Here is a 19,182-nt window from a genome sequence, read left to right on the forward strand (position 1 = left end):
GCTTCCGAGCGAAGCCCAGAAAGGTTACGGCATAGAAAATATGAAATAGATGTGCTGAGATGGACATGATACAATTAGAGCATCCTAGGTACAGTTAAGCAGAGTTACAGAGGAAGGGAGAAGGAGAATAGGGCAGAGACAATATTGAAAAAATAATGGCTGAGAGTTTCCTTTCCCAAATGGATGACAGACAGCATCTGCAGAGGGTGGAAATCCAAGGAATCTCAAGCTGAACGCATTTTAGGAAGTCCAAAATTATACACATTCCAGTGATAGTAGGGAATACCAGAAACACTGAAAAGCTCTTAAGAGCAAAAGTCATTTTTCAGATATGATTTTTTTCTACCAGTTAATCTTCCAATTTTATTTTTTAATTTGCTTTTTAATTTTAGTACAGTGCCAACTAACTTGTAATCTATTAACTAGAATATCTACATACAGCCAAGTTACGGTTGACTACTTTAGCAATCAAATCATCAATATAGTATATATAATGTAATAAAGCTCAATGATTCACAATGTTAGAAACTTTAACCCTTCAGAAACTGTTAGGAAATTATAGGTATTTAACAAATACACAATTAGAAATCTAAGAGGCGTATCTGCTCACATCATACCACCAAGTGAAATCTATTAATGACTTCCCATAACCTCTAGCGAAAAAGTCCACACTCCACTGTGTGGAATTCAAGGCTCTTCACAATCAAAGTAGTTTTCAGTCTTATCTTCTAGCATCTTCCACACTGCTGTGCAGAATTACCTGCAGATCCTACAATGTACCTTATGCCTCCACCTTTCTTTAGTGGCTCCTTTCTGCCTTAAATGACTTTCTCATCATCTCCCATAGCAAACATCCACTCATCCCGGAGGATTCTGCTGCACTGTAACCTCAAGAGAATGTATGTCCCACGAAAACAAGGGATTTTTGTCTCTTTAGTTGGCTTCTGTATCCCCGGTAAGTGCCTGGCACATAGCAGGTACCCAATAAATATCTGTTGAGTTAACGGAGTGAATAAAATGTGAGTGCCCCTGGGTGGACTTCCCTTACGTTACGTATGATCAAATTCTATAATCTTTCATCTTCGTGCTTTACATCTTATGCTTTTATTAATGACTTCTTCACTGGACATGTGCTAGAGAGCAAAGATCATGTCAGTATTTTTTTTTAATCCTCAACTGCCTAGCACTGCAATAAACAGGCACTCCCGGGGCGCCTGGGTGGCTCCGTCGGTTGAGCGTCCGACTTCAGCTCAGGTCATGATCTCACAGCTTATGGGTTCGAGCCCTGCATCAGGCTCTGCGCTGACAGCTCAGAGCCCGGAGCCTGCTTCGGATTCTGTGTCTCCCTCTCTCTCTCTCTCTCTCTCTGCCCCTCCCCTGCTTGTGCTCTGTCTCTGTCTCTCGAAAATAAATAAATGTTAAAAAAAGATTAAAAAAAAAAGAGCAGGCACTTCATAAACTGTTCGTTGACTAAATCCACGTAGAGTATGGAGTTTGAAAACTGAATTCTTCAGCTCCCTTTCCACACCTCTTAGGAAGTTTTCCAGAAAACAACAAAGCTAGGCAATACAAAGAGCCAGAGAAAAAAATGCAAAGCTGGTTGAACAGCAGGGAGTGTGCTTGATACCCACTCTATTAACCAAACAACAATTTCTAGGTAACAGCATGCTGCAGAGGGAGACTGGCAGATGGGGCAGGAGCAACGCTGTAAGCAGCACATGACAGTGAGAGGCAAGGAAGAACAACTGTCCACTCTTTTAAAAATGTTACCAAGCGATTACTTTTCTAGAGGAGCCCACTGATCAACCTTATAAAACTGGTTTATTTAATAAGGATTCTGTTCTCAGCACTGGATCGATAGAAAATTTCCATGACATTCATCAGGGGAAGTGAATGACATTGATCATTACAAATGTATTCTGAAGCAGTGAAATTAATAAGCAGGCAACTTATGAAGAGTAAAAGCTAAAAAAAAATTTTTTTAGTGCTTAACAAAATCAAATCCAGTTTCCAGTTATAACGATAGCACTGAAAATATATGAGAATTCCGATTGAAATATTTGCCAAGCTTTGGGCTTCCTCTGTTGAGATGTTTCTCAAGTGGCAGTCACATTCAGCTGCTCAAAATGTAAAAGGGCTAAATTTAATTCTTAGTCAATTTAATTAAAAGTTATGCGATTTTTTTTTCGGGGCATGATAAAATGAAGCAAACATGGTCAACTTCCCTCAGGTGTCAAATTCAAAGACACACGCTAGGCTCATGTTTCGTTCTAGTCTACTCAAATGTTAGAAGTTTTATGGAAGCAATGTGCTGACATTATACTTATTCTTCACTTACTGGTTGGAGCAGGTAGATGAGAGATTCCTCTTGGATTATTATAATCGGCACAGGAGTGATGCAAGTAACTTGGAACAGGGTGCTCACAGATGCCATGATCTGGTCAAAACGCCCACCGAGACCTCCCAAGGTCACAATTACATCTACCTAAGCAAGGCAAAGCAAAAGGGAGAGTCACGTATTTAAAGAGTTTTCAATAACTGAATAGTAACTAAAAAGAGCTCTCAATCAACTGTATTTTACTTGATAAGCCATAAAGAAATGGTAGATATCATTTCTGTTGTTCAGATGAAGGATTAAAGCTACTTGTGCATAGTCACATAATTGGTGGGTGGCGGTCCCATTACGAGACCAACTCTTTTTAGCTTTTTCCCATCTGCCTGTTCACCTGAAAAACTAGGCAGTCCTTTCTTTACAACTCTGTTCACGTGTTTCTTCCATGTGGAATCTTCTCTGGTTTCACAATTGGTGGAATCCCGTCGTGAACCTGTGGCGTCTTCCCTGGTAACACACGGCTTATGACAGACACCACGCCTGTTTCACAGGTTTTGTCACACCATTAGAATCCAAGTGTCTTGAGGATGGGTATCATCTTTTCACTGAACCTAGCAATGTTGCCTAAACTCTCAGTACTTCATTTTTATACTCACATGGAAAAGTTGGATGGTGTCTGCCACCTGATAAGGTTGCTGTAGGGTTTGATGAAGTAATTAAAAGAACTAAGTATAAAGCATCTAGAACCTGTTCGTGACATAGCGATTGCTTAAAAAATATTAGCTACTGGGGTGCCTGGGTGGCTCAGTCTGTTGAGTGTCCTCCTCTTGATTTTGGCTCAGGTCAGAATCTCATGGTTTGTGGGATTGAGCCTCATGTCGGTGCAGAGCCTGCTTGGGACTATCGCTCTGCTCGGCTCTTCTTTCTCACAAAAATAAACAAAGAAACAAACAAACAAATGAACAAACTTTAAAAATAAATAAAAATATTAGCTACTCTTCTATTGCCTTTATCATTTTTGGTATTATTACAGTTATATTAACATTTTTGTGATTGTTACCTGTAGTTTGATGTTATTTTTTCACTTAACGTTTTCAAGATAGCATTTCCTGTAACTAAAGTGTAATTCATTTAAAGGGTCCCCTTTTGTTGAAAATATATTTCCAGGATATTTGTATATAAAATTACCGTGCTGCTTTCCTTCTATGTAAGACTAAAGGTGAAAGCAGGCTGCAAGGAATGAGAGGGGTGGAGTAACCTTCTCCTGCACAGAGCAGGTACCAAAAGGCTCCCGGAGAACAGAGCTGGAGGCACTGTCTCTTCCCTTGACCCTACTTGCCTTCTTGCGATCATCCTAAACTTATAATGCATCAACATAGTCAAAGTTGGTATATTCATCATGGAAGAGGAAGTATTAAAGAACTTAATTAAAATATTGTAAGAAAACCCTACAAGCAATAAAAACTGACTATAATAATCACTCTATCTGGAATAAAACAGAAATCGTTGAAAAATAGGGAGTATTGGGGGGCACTGGGATGGCTCAGTCAATTTAAGCGTCTGACTTCAGCTTGGGTCATGATTTCACAGTTCGTGGGTTTGAGCCCTGAGTTGGGTTCTGTGCTGACAGCTCGGAGTCTGGAGCCTGCTTTGGATTGTGTTTCCCTCTCTCTCTGCCCCTCCCCTGCTTGTGCTCTGTCTCTCTCGTTCTCAAAAACAAATAAACATTAAAAAAAAATTTTTTTAATTAAAAATATTGGGAGTATTGATTTTCAGGTTTTTACAATAGTTCATGAGAAAAAGGCTTAAATAACATTTCGTCAGAGGGACGCCATGATTTTATTTTTATTTGTTTATTTTAAAATTTATTTACTTTGAGAAAGAGCACATATGAGTGAGAGAAGGGGGAGAGAGACACAGAGAGAGAAAACGCCCCAAGCAGGTTCTGAGCAGTTAGTGCAGAGCCAGAAGTGGGGCTCGAACTCAGGAACCTGAGATCATGACCTGAGGCAAAATCAAGAGTTGGACACTCAACCAACTGGGCCACCCAGGTGCCCCAAGACACCATGATTTTATTTTTTTAATTTTTTTTTAACGTTTATTTATTTTTGAGACAGAGAGAGACAGAGCATGAACGGGGGAAGGTCAGAGAGAGAGGGAGACACAGAATCTGAAACAGGCTCCAGGCTCTGAGCAGTCAGCACAGAGCCCGACGCGGGGCTCAAACTCACATACCGCGAGATTGTGACCTGAGCCGAAGTCGGACGCTCAACCGACTGAGCCACCCGGGCGCCCCAAGACACCATGATTTTAAAAGAATAGTATGTTAACCAAGCACCAATATGACCCGTATGGTTCTCAGAGGAACAATAAGTGGTCTAATAGTCCACGAAGCCAAAGGCTGTGTCCTCTGGTTCCAATGTGACAGCCCGGGTAACAATGCCTAACACAAGACAGCAAAGTGTTTGATGAATAAGTAAGTGGAGACACTGTAAGAAAGGACACATCCACGTAAGAAAGAAACAGATTCACTGCAATACTGTGAGAACATGTAAATCAGAATGCGGTCCCACAAAAGCACAAAAGGAAAATTACATACAAGAGCCAAGACATTTGAAATGAATTTTCTATTTCTGACTTTACCGGAGTGTAGGAAGAACGGGAGTTTTTACTTTAGATAAGGTGGCTTCATGCTCAAGTCAGCATATTTTAAGACAAGCGTACCACCCATGTGTAGGACCTCATAACTAGTTTTGAAGATCTTTCAAGAACTCAAAGAATTAGAGTTGGGGTCCAGGAAGACCATGGATCCTGGGAAACATGTATTACTCTGAATACAAAGGCAAAGATAGGGACATGCGCTCACCTTCAGAGGCAGGGGGTCACTGGTAAGCAACCAGGCATAGACCTGCCAAGGAGACAGCTTCTGTTTAGAGTATCGAGTCAGGTCAATGGCTTCTAATTGTAACCAGGAGGCCTTCCTAGTACTTACATACTTAGTAAGACCAGTGAAGAAAGGCCCAGAAATCACACATGACCTCAAGAAACTAAAGAGAATTTGTTTGAAACTGAAGAAAAAGACATGAAAAGGAGTTACATGTGAAATACAGACAAAGCACTAAGGCTCCAGTGAAAAGCACATGGCATATTCCTATGCACATAATCCTAAATTCACATCAGAAGCAAGGCGTGGTGAGAGTTTATTCACTATGCAGATTCTGGAATCCCTTTTTTAGGTTCTCAATTTTTCATTACCATACTCTAAGCCTTGAGGGATCCCACAACCTTTAAGGCTGAAATTTAATCCCCATCTTCTACACTGGGGTATCATGATGAATAAGCAGTATCTGTAGATCAGTGATTGAATTTTTCAGAATAAAGAAGCCGCAAGATTACTTCTCATCACTACTCATTCTCCCTACAGGAAGTACTTAGCAAGACTGATTAAAAACATTAGAGGTTCAATGCAGGCTGCAGGCTGGGTGGGGGAGGGTTCTGGCTCTGGCTGTAAGTAGGGCGTCTGATATTCACAGAGATAGGAGGGAGACAGACACCAGCCCTGCACACTTACCTAGGTTTTAAGAGGCCAGACTTCTGTCTTTAGGACTACAATGCCACTGGGAAAGCATTCAATCTGAAATGGACTGTTTACAGACTGCCAGGGTGCCTTTTCTCTGTGGATCCAAAGCCTTGTGTGTTTATTTCTAGTATCACCCAGTGTATTGTAAATTTTTAAAACTTTTGATTTCCTGAGGTCTCCACCTTCTTACAAGACAGGCTGTGAGACCCGGCCCCGGCAACCAGGTGCACAGAGTGATAAAGGCTGGTCCCTGTCACAAGTTCACCCTGCTTGCCCTCCCGTGACGGTGACCTAGTGACATTCGAACACGCCAATGAAACGGACTCACTCTTTTGCTTGTGTACCCAACCCCGACCCCCTGGTAAGCCACTTCCCATGGACCCTCGCTCTCTCCTCCGGCTCCTGGACCTGTTTGATTGAGGCTGCTCACTTGGCACTCCTCCCTTGTGGCCCCCCGCGTGGCACGCCCCTTCCTCTCCAGGGTCTGTAAACATAATAACCTTTCAATTCCACATGCTTCTCTGCGTCTGGATCACATGGATCATCAACACTCCCGACTTCAGTAACATAATTATCCTTTACAACACACCCAGTGCACTTGATTATAACTGTTGATATACTGCAGTAGCTCTCCTCCTAGAGGAGGCTCATGTATCCCAGATGCCAGCCGCAGCGTTTGCAACAGAGTAGACAACAAGTAATTACTGAGCTTCCCTTAAGCATATAAAGGCTTTGGGAAAAACTGAATAAATAACCAGAGAGGCAAAAAGCTAATGAGGCTAAGTTAACATCATCTAACTCCTATAAAATAGTACTTTCCTACTTAGCAAGGGTTCAAATAGTCCTCGGCTTTTGAAAAGAGTTAACTTATTTCGTATTTGCTACTACTTCTGGTAATATTTACTCATCATCTACCACGTGTTAGGTACCAGAATAAACATTCAGGACATTATCAGTAAAGGAGACAAAAACCCCTGCCTTCGTGGAGTTCACATCCAGGTGGAGGATAATACGCAACTGACTGACATACATAGTCAGTCTATTAGTTAGGACGCGAAACGGTGGTTAAGTGCTAAAATTGGAGAATAACAGAGCAGGAGAAAGGAGACCAAAAATGACAGTTGGGAGGATGCTTCGTCTTTAAGTAGGAGCTAGAGCAGACTGTGTTGCACAAGTGGTCAGAGTAGCACAAAGACCCAAAAGAGAAGAGGGAGGTGGCCGTGTGCATGGAAACCTGGGGCAGGATTCTCCAGACAGCAGGCTTTACTAAGGCCATGAAGCGGCAACGTGGCCCCAGGCATTTTCAAAGACTATCAGAGGGCTAGCTGCTAAAATTAAATGAGAAATTAGGAGAAATCAGAGTAAAACGGAAGTGTCGGATTCGCAGAGACTCGTTAAGACATTCTTAAGCCCCTGATGCTTACTGGCATTAAAGGGGAGCTATTTTGCACAGAGGAATGACATGATCCATGTATTCCCAAAGTCAGTATGTATCCAGAATTTCTCCTCTTCTCAACGCTTACAACCTCATCACAAGTACGGCTCAAGCCACCAAAATCGTCAGAGGGGGTAAGCCACCATTAGACGGCCCTCGAAATACTACAAGCCTCCAACGTCAGGCTATCACATTCTCCTGCTCAAAATCCTCCAATGGTTTCACAGTATTTTCCATTAGGATCTATAAAGCCCTGCCCTATCTGAGATCCAGCTGTCTCTCTGATCCTACCCTCTACTTCTCTTCCCTTCTTCCTCTCTTCTCCAGCCTACTTTTTTCCTGTTTCTGGAGTACACCAGAGTCGCTACTACTCCAAGGACTTTGCATTTGTAGTTTTTTGTTTTTTTTTTTTTCCTAGAATGCATTAGCCCCAGATACTCACTCGGCTAACTCAATTTACTTTCTTCGCTAGCTATCCTTTTAAAAATTCCCCACCCCCATGCCAACGGTTCGTATCCCCATTTCCTGACTTACATTTTCTCCTTGGCAGCTCTTATTATCCAATACCATGGTAAATATCTTACTAATTTAGCCTGTCCTATTATTTGTCACGCCAAGAGGACTAAAAGCAACATGACGGCAGAGATTTTCTATCTCTGCCACTCAGAATGAAGCATGGCACGTAAGAGGTGTCCAGTAAATATTTTTTGAATATATGGAGGACTGAAACAGGATGGAAGGAGAGCAAAAGAGCATGACCAATGAATGGATCAGAGTGCTGGTGGAGTCGAAGAATTCCTGGAGTCCGGGAACAAGAAAGGTAGTCGAAGGGACAAAATAGAGATGAGGGAGGGTTTATAAAAATTTGGTATCAACAAAGTGTAGGTATTGTCACAGTTAAAAAAAATAAATAAGTCAGACGGGATACATTTAAGGAAACAAGAGGTCTGTGTACTGGAAGGTTCATTCAAGTATATACGGAATTTACCATGAATTGAGACAATACTGTTGGAAAAAATACTGGTGACCTAGATGTTAACTTGATCAAGACATGATGGGAAATGACCAGGACTGCCACAATGAGGACCACAGCAGTGAGTAATGAGGGTGATAAAATATGATGCCATGAGGTTGAGAACTAGAGTTTTTAGGGCAAAAGAGGAATGGAATACAACAAGCACTGTCCAACGTGGATATAAGGGGAGACACACGGGCAGCTGTAAATGCTCTCACAGCTACATTTTTAAGAGTTTTTTAAAAAAAGAGGTAAAATTAATTTTAAAACAGATTTTAATGCAATATATCTAAAATATCATTATAAAATGAAATCTGTGTTAAAAACACTGAGGGGGCACTTGGGTAGCTCAGTCAACTGAGTGTCCACCTTCGGCTCAGGTCATGATCTCGCCATTTGTGAGTCCAAGCCCCGTATCAGGCTCACTGCTGTCAGCCCAGAGCCCGCTTCAGATCTTCTGTCCCTCTCTCTCTGCCCCTCCCCTGCTCTCTCAAAAATAAACAAAAGATTAAAAAAAAAAACAGTGTGTTAGGAAAACTGATCAATGCAGGAGAATAAAATTGAACCCCTATCTTATACCTCTCACAAAAATGAACTCAAAATAAAGTGAAGACTTAAACGTAAGACTTGAAACTATAAAATCCCTAGAAGAAAACATAAGAAAAAAGACCCTTGATGTTGGTCTTGTCAACTGTTTTTTAGATAGGACACTAAAAGCCCAAGCAAAAAAAGCAAAAATAAGTGTGGTTACATCAAACTAAAAAGCTTCTGCAGAGCAAAATAAACAATCCACAAGAGGAAAAGGCAACATAAAGAAGAAAATATTTGCAATTCATCTTATCTGATGAGAAATTAATATCCAAAATATATAAGGAACTCGTAACTCAATAACAAAAAAACCCCAAAAAACCTGATTAAAAAATGGGCAGAGGAGCTGACTAGCCATATTCTAAAGACATATACACGGCCAACAGGTACATGAAAAGATGCCAAACATCACTAATCATCAGAGAAATGTAAATTAGTTCTCATTATACATCCAAAAAGAATGAAATCAGGATCTTGAAGAGGTATCTGCATTCCTATGTTCATTGCAGCATTATTCACAATTGCTGAGGTAAAGAAACAACTAAGTATCCAATGAATGAATAAAGACACACACACACACACACACACACACACACACACACACACACACAGAATGGAGTATTATTCAGCCACAGAAAAAAGGAAATCCTACCAGTAAGAATTACACGGGTGGACTGTGAAAGCATTATGTTAAATGAAGTAAGTCAGACTCGGAAAGACAAATACTACATGATCTCATTCATATGTGGAATCTAAAAAGAGTCAAACTCCTAGAAACAGAGAGTACAGTGATGGTTGCCAGGGGCTGGTGGCGGGGAAATGAAAGATGTTGGTCACAGGGCACAAACTTCCAGTTATCAGATGAGTAAGTTCTTGGGATCTACTATACCGCATGGTGACTGAAGTTACCAATATTGTATTACATACTTGAAAGCTGTGAAGAGAATAAGCCTTAAATGTTCTCACCATATGAAAAACTCAAAACACAATAAGAGGTAATTATGTGGGGTGATGGAGGTGTCAGCCAACTCTACTATGCTAATCATTTTGTACTACATGTGTGTGTCAAAATCATGCTGTACACCTTAAACTTATACATTATTATATGTCAGTTATATCTCAATAAAACTGGTAAAGATAACAAAATATTTTACATTTTTTTTCCATGCTTGGTCTCCAAAATCCTGAATGTATTTCACACTAATAACACATCTCAATTTGAATCAGCCACGTTTCAAGTACTCAAGTGACTAGTGGTTAGAGTTTTGGACAGCACAAATCTAAAAACAGCAAAAAGCAGTGAGGACAGCTACCGCTACTTCCAGAGCCCATTCTAGAAAAAGTAGTGGGAGAAACCAAACAAAAGCACTGCTGTGGCTGCGGAGAATTGCGGTCCTCGGGGAAAAGCCCAGTTTGTGTTGGAGTTAGTTATAAAGACATAGCGAATATAGGAGATTTTAGTGAGGATAGACCATGAATTTCAGAGGGCACTAGCAGGCAGGGCATACAGAGTCTAGGGCCAGACATTTAGTTTCGAATATGCCTCCTATTCTCTAACGAATGGAAGCCAGTCCCAGAGGCTGCCATGTTTTCTACTGGTTGTGATGTACCCAGGATCCAATAGCTGTAATTCCAAACAAGCGCTGTCACAGTCTTATTAGCAAGGGAGAGTGGTGTGAAATAGGGTTGCCTTTGGCCTTTCATATGCAATCATGTCTAGCAAAAGGAACTGTGAAACCCTGGACTACTATATTGGAGATGTGACCATAGTGTGGTATATTCTTTTAAAAGCCAGGAAACCACATACAACTTACGAAACCTCCTTGTGATGTAGTGGCTCATCTATAAAGGTAAAGGGATAGACCAGATTCGTGGAACATATTTTTCAAGATTCCTTTCACTTCCAACAGCCCACATACGGTTCTCTGGCTTCCACCATAACTGGTTAAATCATAACCGTATCTATTTTGTTTAGAAAATAAATGAACACCTTAGCTTTGCGTGATTTGCCTTAATAGAATCACGACAAGACTGGTTGAGAGGCACAGAAGAACTAAAAGGAAAAGCAACGTCATTTTCCTTTTATAACTTTAAAAACCTTTCAGTAAATAAACACTATGTTTTATCCATTTGTCCTCAAAAAATCTTAGATACAGCACACATGAAGTCCATAGCAGAGACAGTGGCTGTCAGCATATTTTAATTACTTTTCATAAATTGAATTCTAGAGTTGCACAAATGGACAATTTCTTTACGGCTCTCCCTGATATATAGGGTGTCCTTACAATTTAACACACAAACTGAGACACTGTTGAAAGCAAAAAGGGGACAATATAAGTAATTACACCAAGAATACACTCATAAACCAAGACGTGTTTACCCTACTGTTTGAGAATTACAACTAACATTAGCATAGCCAACTTAACAAAAGTAAACACTAGGGACTCAAAAAACATAGATGTGAATATTAAGCTTCTGTTCCCTTTCAAAGATCTGTACTGTACTACAGTTAGGCTTGAATAGAATGATGAGATTCTTTGGTCCAACTGTCTGATACTTTAAAGATGGAAAATCCAACACAGGCCATGAAGGAAAAAGTCAGATAAAGATAGAGTGAAAGCAATAAAGTGACCCAAAAAATCATCAATGCCAAAATGTTTTCATAGGCCTATAAAATAACTCCAGTGATCGATAAAAAGTACAGTGAGACACCAAGGAAATCAAAGACCACAGATCTTATGGTATAAGGACATACTGTACTCACAAACATAGAATATACTTAGCTGAATGGAGGCTCATGAAAATACTACTACAGGGATCCCATTTAAATTTCAACAAGGCTCACTGAGTCATGGCTTAATGTAAGCCTGTTGGAGTCAGAAAGAAATAACGTCGCTTCCAATGGTGAGACCATGAGTTTTCCGTTCACAGATGAGAGGTCTAAGAAAATTCAGGGTGAAGTGTGTGATTCGTGTAAGCACTTTTTAAAGGATGCCTACTTCCACTTTCTAAAAAAAAAAAAAAAAAAAGAATTTGTTTGAACAGAGTATCGTTTCCAATTTTGTCAAATTGCGAATATGCTCTTATTAAGAAATGTCATAAAAATCAGGCACCTGGGTGGCTCAGCCGGTTAAGTGTCCAGCTCTTGATTTCGGCTCAGGTAGTGATCTCACAGTTTGTGGGTTCAAGTCCCGCATCAGGCTCTGCACTGACAGTGTGAAGCCTGCTTGGGATTCTCTCTCTCTCTCTCTCTCTCTCTCTCTCTCTCTCTCTGGGCCCCTCTCCTGCTCACACACACACACTCTTTCTCTCTCAAAATAAATAAACTTAAAAAAATGTATTTAAAAAAGGAAATGTCATCAACATGTTTATACAAAACTTGTTTTTGAACATGTCATTTTAGAGAAAAGTTTTTTTTTTAAAAGGGAGGAGAAAAACAGATTTATATCACTGAAAATTGATCAGTGTATCCAAGCTTGTCTGCATTTGAGGGAAGAACTATGGAGGCAGTGAGAAGGATGCACGTAATAAGACTCCTGAGCTATAACCCACAATCCCTTGCTACAAGTTTCAGCGTAAAAACCCTGGCCGTGCACACACTCATTGACCATGGCGACCTATGCCTTGCTGGAGAGCTCAGCACAGGGGACTCCAACGTCTCGTGCAGACTGGAAGGAACTCTTGCTGGCGGAGCTCTTGGACACACTGGCTGTAAGTGAGCAATGGAGGCGCCCAGGAGAGACTGATCCATCCGGGGAAGGGGAAGGGGAAGGGGAAGGGGAAGGGGAAGGGGAAGGGGAAGGGGAAGGGGAAGGGGAAGGGGAAGGGTGTGCGTGTGTGTGTGTGCGCGGTCCCCTCCCCTACTAGTTCGTTCTCTGTTGGCTTGTGTGTGTGATTAGTACTTGCACTGTTGGCTACCCTTTGACATCCCAAACCTACGAGTTTCACCCTTAACCTTCAACACTCAGAATGGAACCCTCCCCTCACTCTGGCTAGCCCCTCATCTGTCTTGCCCAAGGACAGTGGACACTGGAGAAGGTTCACTCCCAACAGGCTCCTCGTGGGTCCCATCAGACTTCAATTACAGCATCACTGACAACATATCAGGATAATCTGCTTAACTAAAATAACTATTCTGAAGGCTGCACAGTATTAGAGTTAGAAACGACACCTCATTTAGTTTGCATTTTTCAACCTGTAATACTTAATAGAAGGGCTGGATATATATAACAGACTTTGGTTAGCCGAATGGTTACAGTTTTTAAGCTGTAACTCTTTGGCAAACAATTCCAAATCATTATCCAGTATCCACCTTGTCTATTTTTATGGCCCCTATTCCTTTCTCAAATTCTTGAAGGGGAAAATGACTAAAGAGTTATTCTTCAAAGCATCCTTTAATTGGTTCTATTATTACTGTCACGGTCATCTCTGTCCTTTAATTCAGCTTGCACACAACCACTACTCTATTTTTCTAAATCATCTTACGGCTTTCTGTTCAAAAGTTTTTAATGGGTTACCATTACCCATGGATCAAAATTCAGATTCCGTATCTAGAGACTGAAGATTCTCCATGTTGATCACAAACATCTTTGTAACTATAAATGTAATCTGACGACTTCTGTGACCAGTTCTCATCCTTAGAGCTCTTACCGTACACGCGGTGTGAATTTTTTTTGTTTACACTCAGACTGCCATTAAGAATGCGTGAAGCACTTTAATTTCAGGTACGCTGCTCATGAGAGAGTATAGGACAATGAGTGAGTTCATTCCCAGAATGATGCAATGCGTTTTTGGCTGGCCCTAGACAAAGCTTAGAATTTTTGTAGTTCAAACATTTCAAGCCTGGTTTTAGTAATAGTTCTGTCTTCCCTTACAGATCCGTGCTGAGTACTAATATTTCCTTGATTAATTGGACTACAGGCTCAAGCCATATCAGGGAGATCCCTGGGGACGAGGCATCTCTTTCATACAAACAAAACAACACTGTGATATAGACAAAAATGTGGGAACGTGTTATTTTTCCTTCCCAAGTAAATACACCAAGGGATGGCAAGAGCTAATTTGTATGTGTTCACATTTCTCTGTATCAGGAAGTAAGCGCCAAGGAGAGTTGGATGGAATAAACAAACACACTGATGGATATTTTACATGATTTTATTCTATTATCTCTGCTGAAAATTAAATTCTTTGAAGAGTCAGGAATATATTCACGAGTAAGTATAATTACAGAAAGTCACAGTTTGTATAAATAAGTACATGGGTACTATAAATCCAATGGAGGTAATCATGGTCTCCAAACCTCTCACACTATCAGGATATGAAGATTTTTCTCGGGAAAATGTATTCAAAGGTATTCCTTTTGAGTTATGGGGTCATGAGAAATGGAAAAATGAATCTCTTGTGATTTAGAATAGCCAAAATACCGCACATAGTATCTTCAACATAGTTGATATGTTTAGTGTAAAATAAAAAAATCAAAATATCATTTATATCATATTCAGAAACAATTAGCTATTTGCAAGTAGACTTTGAAAGGCTATTACAATTTGCCTATTATCAATTTTGTCCAAAGAAGCTAAATGATTGCTTGGTCAATGAATAAAAAATTCCCTTCTGCATTCTTGAGCATCCTATTTGAAATGGATCAGATACTTTTCACTCGGGCTAAGAATTCTCTAACATACATGTTTCCCTACTGAAGATGGATATTTGACAGAGCACTGAACTGTCATTCTTCCCACTCTGTGGAAACTCGGACGTGAACTTGTACCTACGTCCTGTACTTATTTCCACCTACTGAGAAAGGTGAGAAGAGACAGATAATTGTCCAAACCTTTTTGCAAACAGACTGACTTTGGTCAGAAATGCTTTGTTCTTGGGGCACCTGGGTGGCTCAGTCAGTAAAGCGTCTGGCTTCAGCTCAGGTTATGATCTCGTGGTCAGTGAGTTCGAGCCCCGCATCGGACTGTGTGCTGACAGCTCAGAGCCTGGAACCTGCTTCAGATGCTGTGTGTCCCTCTCTCTCTGCCCTTCCCTTGCTCACGCTCGGTCTCTCTCTGTGTCTCAAAAATGAATAAACGCTTAAAAAAATTAAAAAAAAAAAAAAGAAATGCTTTGTTCTTAGAAGATAAGTATTTCTGCACTGGCAATCATTTCTTAATAGCAATTATCTTCTTTTGCATCATCAGGATTCTTTTTTACCCAACGATATTTCTTGCTTTGCACTGGCGATAAAAGAAATCTTCGCTGCATATTCTTGTCCAAAGTGATAAATGAAACCCTTGGTTTCCATGTCTGGATGGATTAGATTTAGCTATTTGCAGTACTTTGAGTGTATTAATTTCCCAAAGTTGAGCCATATAAAACTCTCTTCATTTTTTACTGGCCAGTTTATAATAGGTGGCTATCAGACTTGCTGTAGTGCAATCCTTAGGTTTTGCAATCTGGAGCAGTATAAATAGTTTATGTTAATTATTCCCTCTCCACCTTCTGGGAGAATAGAGAACATTTTGATTGCAAATTTTGCACTTGGTCATTAACACTCTGGTTTCTAGATATGCATTCGACCATTTTATAATGCCAAATGAGAATGTTAAAACTCTTACTGCAGTCACATTAATTACTTAAAGCTTATTTTTTTGTAAAGTGAGTAAGTGTGCTTTACCTAATACATGTACGCAAAATAGCTGATCACCTCATCGTCCTCAGGTTCACCTTACTGTTATAAGCAATGCTTCTGTTTACGATTTTGCTAAATGTATTCCATATCCATGAGCATCCATACAAATGGAGTGCCACCTAGGATCAAACATTTGTTCAGTAGTAATGTCCTCTTTCTGAAATAATTTCCTGTATTTGTATGAATGCTTTAAAAAAATCAGAATACTGGGGCGCCTGGGTGGCTCAGTCAGTTAAGCATGCGACTTCGGCTCAGATCATGATCTCGCAGTTCATGAGTTTGAGCCCCATGTGGAGCTCCGTGCTGATAGCTTGGAGCCTGGGACCTGCTTCAGTTCTGTGTCTCCCTCTCTCTCTGCTTCTTCCCCACTTGTGCTCTGTCTCTGTCTCTCTCAAAAATAAACAAACATTTAAAAAATAAACAAAAATAAAAAATCAAGAATACTTAGGGTCTATTTATAACCATCTAAAATCTCTAGAAGGAATGGATGAGGAAACAGAATTAAAATGTAATCGGTGTACTCTGAATTCACATCTTCCTATTTTTTAATGTGTTCCCAAATATCTAGCCCCAGCTGCTCATACTGGAGATTACATATATTCACATAGATGTTAAGAGGCGAAGGTACATCACGGACCCAGGAAAGGAGCTGTAATCCCCTCCCTTCTCCTCCAGCCGTCAGGATTTTAGCACACCACTTGCTGTCCTGGACCAGCAAGTTGACCATGGTATGCTAAGTCCAACTGGGAAAGCGATGGTCATGGAGACGGAATGGCATTTTCTACTTCCAGTGACTAATAGAAGAATGGAAAGTGAATATTATATAAATTCCATCTTCCCCTCTGACTTAAATGAAACTTTCTGAGATACCTATCCTTGTCATTTAACACAAAGAAGAACGTATTTCCTATGGATGTATTTCTCTTCTCCTGATGACTTAATTAACTACCACTGAAAACATACTGATCTGATATGCACATCCCTGGGATAAGCAGTAACTTTCTTTTAGTTGTCAGTCATGACTTAAACTACATACAAATCATTTCTTATAAATGCAGCTATAATTATTATTGTGGACAATCACAATCATAGATGTGGGTACAGCCACATAGATCTTGCTAAGGGATCTGCAGAATAAGGGGAGATTTTAGAATCTACTAAGCATCTGCAGGATATTCCATTCTATGTGCATTTTTCCTACAGACGTCCTCAAGATAGTTTCTTCCTCCACTTTCTGTGCTTTCTGCATCTTCTCGATGCAGTAATTCAAAATACAATCGTCCTTTCCACGTGAGGTCAGCATGCCTTCTGCAGAGGAGTATCACACCAACCGTATCTGCAATTCTCTGAATTAATAAGAAATTTTATCTGGCAAGTGAGTCACCCAACTGAGATTCCTGGTAAGCAGATAAACTTAACCCTTGTCCCGGGGCCTATAAAAGCATGCTTCTCCTGTGGCAGGGATGGATGAGGCTGCCAGAGCTGCTAAGGCAGTAAGCTTTTTATATCCGTAGCAACATCTCCCGAGTCACTTCAAAGCACCGGGTGTATCTATTTTCTCTTGTTACACAGCACTATAAAAAAGATTGCTGGTCTCTAAGAAGAAGGAAAAACAGAGATGTGAATTTCTCTTTTGAAGGTTTCTCCGAAATGATCTAGGAAACAGCCAGCTAGTTCACTCGATGCCCAGAACACTTTCCTTCTTCTTGATTCCTCATCTGATACTTAGCTTGTGCATTTGTTCCAGAACCTGAATGTATAAGCAGTTACTTTGGCACTTGACAAAGAGAACGATTCCGCTTATATATTGAAAAACAAGAGGTGTTTTGTGTAGACATACTTAAGTATAGCAGAATATGTCTGTATGTGGACATGTGTTACTTTTTAGAAATTCATAACAATTACTAATTTAAGTTTATAACATTGCTTTGAGGTAGACAGGCACAGTCCAGAAGGTAGAGGAAGTCGTCACAGAAGTCTTACATTGCCTCAGCTATACAGCAGACGCTGGAATTGAATGGTATTGCTCTCAGTATTACTTCAAGGAGGCGGGCAGGATTTATTCTTGTCAAGTTCACATTGGTAATGGCTTATGAGACAATCTCTATGTATTTTCATTTTTCAGCTCTCAACTTTTCCAAGCAACTTACAACTTGGAAAAAGAAGCAGGTCTCAGAAGTTACAAAACGCCGATTAAAAAAACGTAAAGAAGGCATTTCGTGTACCATTTTTAATTACACACAACACATATCTCCTCCTCTACCCCATAAAATGAAGGAAAAAACCAAAGGCATATAGGATCAAAAAATAGCTCCATGTACTGCCAATGCCAAAAAATCTTCAATTATAATGGGACAAGAGCTGGAGCAGGGGAATCAGCCTTGGTAAAGTAGATTACTTAATAAAATTTACCAACATTTGATAAAAAGGGCTTGCTAAAAAAGGATCCTTCCATATATGTGCACATTCACTCGTTCAATAAATATTTATGTTGTGTTCACGATGGGTCAGGTATTACTGGAGGTGCTAGGAATGTTAACAGGGAATAAATATGCACAGTTACCTGCCCACATGAAGCGTGCATTTCCATGAGTGAAGGTGTAATAGAAACAAATATCCTAAATACACAGGTGACAAATGTGTGACGAAGATTGAGCAGACAGGGGGACAAGGATTGCTGAGCCAAGAGATCAAAGAGGAGGTGGGGTGGGGTTGGGGTGGGGGTGTTTATTTTAAAAGGGAGGCTATGGGGGCACCTGGGGGGGCTCAGTGGGTTAAGCGTCCGACTTCAGCTCAGGTCATGATCTCGCGGTTCATGGGTCCGAGCCCCACATCCGGCTCTGCGCTGACAGCTCAGAGCCTGGAGCCTGCTTCGGATTCTGTGTCTCCCTCTCTCTCTCTCTGCCCCTCCCCCGCCCATTCGCTTGCGCTCGCTCGCTTTATCTCTCTTTTCTCTCTCTCAAAACTAAATAAATGCTAAAAAATTTTTTCAGAATTTTTATGGAAGGCCTCATCAATATGAGCTGCAATATCATCAGAAAACTAATTATATTATCCCATTTTCTCAAATGCAAAGTTAAAGGGTGAGAGTTCCACGTAAACAATTAACTAAAAAAAAAAAAAAAAAAAAGCCGACTCTTTTCTGTAGAGGCAAGTTACAGCATTCACTATAGTCTGAGTTATTCTATGGTTACATGCACATCTGTCTCCTCTATGAGACTGGAGGGTTGGGGCCTTGAACTTAGGTGCCCAACTAAGCATAACAACCACAACAGGCACTCTGTACACGAGTTCGCTAAGCGAGGAAGGAGACCCTCAGTAGCTTCCACAGTGTATCTGAAGGGAGGAGGTCTGCCCTTGCAAGTCTAAATTCTGAACCATCCGTCAGCGAGCATAAGGCACACAGTGGTTACTGCGGGACTAGAGAAATCCAATCACTCCTGTTTTCTCTCTACACCAAGGCAAGCTACAAACTATGGTTGGCGGGGTTGTGCTGGGTTCCATTACTGAACACACACACCCCATTCTCACCAGTTCCCTGGGAATGAGGGCT

At 40.6% G+C, this 19,182-nt stretch overlaps 1 protein-coding gene across 14 annotated transcripts in view; it reads right to left on the reverse strand.

The window, feature by feature from the left end:
* TPK1 (thiamin pyrophosphokinase 1) overlaps nt 1-19,182 on the reverse strand; it is a 349,214-nt gene that overhangs the window by 132,287 nt on the left and 197,745 nt on the right. For 12 of the 14 annotated variants that reach the window (XM_049642046.1, XM_049642042.1, XM_049642040.1 and 9 more), the window contains one exon: nt 2,339-2,485. The exons of the other annotated variants lie outside the window; for them this stretch is intronic. In XM_049642046.1, coding sequence (XP_049498003.1) covers nt 2,339-2,485 — 147 coding nt within the window. The remainder of the gene's footprint in view (nt 1-2,338; nt 2,486-19,182) is intronic. 14 annotated transcript variants of the gene reach the window in all.

The sequence above is a fragment of the Panthera uncia genome, chromosome A2 (assembly GCF_023721935.1).
Source record: "Panthera uncia isolate 11264 chromosome A2, Puncia_PCG_1.0, whole genome shotgun sequence".
NCBI lineage: Eukaryota > Metazoa > Chordata > Mammalia > Carnivora > Felidae > Panthera > Panthera uncia.